At 33.1% G+C, this 1,910-nt stretch overlaps 2 protein-coding genes across 2 annotated transcripts; one reads left to right on the top strand and one right to left on the bottom strand.

The window, feature by feature from the left end:
* Positions 1–326: 326 nt before the first annotated feature.
* On the top strand, positions 327–380 carry Tsp_12780 (conserved hypothetical protein; the record flags this gene model as incomplete). Its single annotated transcript, XM_003370075.1, has 1 exon — positions 327–380. A coding segment is annotated over one exon (54 nt), but the record flags the coding sequence as incomplete, so codon positions are not given.
* Positions 381–931: 551 nt separating this feature from the next.
* Positions 932–1,455, bottom strand: Tsp_12779 (putative zinc finger protein). Its single transcript, XM_003370074.1, has 2 exons — positions 1,437–1,455; positions 932–1,320 (listed from the first exon to the last, which is right to left on the bottom strand). The coding sequence occupies exons 1-2, from the start codon at positions 1,453–1,455 to the stop codon at positions 932–934; spliced, it is 408 nt and encodes a 135-aa protein (XP_003370122.1).
* Between the last annotated feature and the right edge of the window lie 455 nt (positions 1,456–1,910).

Below are 1,910 nucleotides of genomic sequence, written 5' to 3'. Positions count from 1 at the left end.
TTATATTTTAACGGCGATGTTCCATTCTACGTATATTGGTCAAATGCTGAAATAAGCATTAGGAAATTTTTTCAGAGAATTCTATAATTTACCCAAATAAAACAATTTTTAATCAAAATTCATAAATGAAATTAAAAAATGTTTTCACGCCATCTAGAAAAGTTAAATAGAAAAGAACTAAGTTTAGTTTTATGACGGGGAAATGATGAAAGTGCTAAAAATTATTTACGATCACTTTCAAAATTCATAAAGGTGTCTATCATTCAAAACATTTTGCTTTTTTATTCATATTTAGTATTCTTTTATGATTAAAATGGAAATTTCAGAAACAGCTTATTACTTTTAAAAATAGAAAGAAATTTACTGAAGAATTCTGGTAGAAGGATGCATTGAATTTAGACAACAAAAGATAAGCAATTATAATGTTATTGCAAAACTTTTGGAGTAAATGTGATCATGCATAAATAAGTCTTGGCCATGCTGATAACAAACAATATGGAGTTTAAAATGATGCCTCTTAATTGTTTAGAAAACAGTTTGTTCACTTGACAAATGTGCAAATTTATATTCATTGGAAAGCTGCCGTTTTCATTTGTTCCCTTCAAGTAAATATCGCTGAGTGTAGAAAGTTTGCGCATGATGCATATGGAATCTTCATTGTGAGATTATCTTGAAATTTTTCTTGCATGCCCTTTTTTAGCACAACTAAATGATCACAATAGACTTGAATGCCATCATCGTTTCCTTTTCCTGATTGCAGCAAAGCTTTAAAATTGGTAAAATTCTCTACGCCCGAAGTTGCGTTTGAACAAAGCCAGCTTTGATGCGAATTGTGATATGACAGATCTCGTCCTGATTTCATTATGTTCGATTCCTTGCAGTTTCAGATTAATTTCATTAAACATGAAAAAAATAAGCCATATAGGCTATGTCACTTTTGAACTTTTCCAAGCTCTCTCAATGAAGGTTCTTTGTTATCAAAGAATTCCAAAATCGTTTCAAAAAGATCACAAAAACGACTTAAACAAGCACCTTTCAACAACCACCGGACTCCAGTGTGCATCAACAGGCGATTGAATTCTTCGTCATTCTGTTCGTACATCTGGCTGAATAATCTGCCATTGCAAGAAATGCTTCTGATTTTGCTTACTGTTGTAATGACATATCCCAAAGAGCGATGCAAACGTTGAGTAAGTTGATATGTTATTGGTGAATCATGCAATGCACCACCAGTACACCCCGCACCAGTACAATTTTCCAGCGCTCTCTTGCAGCCGTCCACCGCCCCCAAGGGGGTGATATCGCCAACTTTGGAAATCACTGATACAAATGCTCATCACTGAATTAATTTCAACAGTTGAATCATTTTGTATAGTAAATAATTTTGCTAGGAAGTGTTTATACAGGGAAAAGGCAGATAAATCTGCAGTAGGAACCTGCTGATATGATGGACATATAATTAAAACTTCATTTATTTACTGTACTATGCACTGTGGATTAATGGTGAGAAGATAGAGCGCAATGAATAATAAGAAATCGAATCTCAGTTCACTTTAAAATATTTGCTGATAAAGTGTCTTGAACTGTTTATTAATGATGTGTTTATAAGAAATTCCCTCTAGCCTAGTGTGCAAGAATTTTTACAATGCCCAAAGAGTTCTATTATAAATGCTGCAATCCATTCATCAAAACCACAAAAAGCAATTTCATGAGCAGTTTTCCACATTCTGTGCAATTTCTTTGAAACGAGCAGAAATGCTGGCATCATCAATACATACTGGCCCATTGCAGGTTCCATTGCTTGACTTTTCTAAATTAATATTTTTTAATAACTGCTTTGTTAAGAATATAAAATTACTTGATAGTTGTCAACAGCACAGAAATTTATTTCCTGTTTCAGTGAACTAACC

This window comes from Trichinella spiralis (assembly GCF_000181795.1).
Source record: "Trichinella spiralis strain ISS 195 chromosome Unknown Scfld1221, whole genome shotgun sequence".
NCBI lineage: Eukaryota > Metazoa > Nematoda > Enoplea > Trichinellida > Trichinellidae > Trichinella > Trichinella spiralis.
Note: the sequence above shows the minus strand (reverse complement) of the source record. Positions and strands in the feature narration are given on the sequence as shown.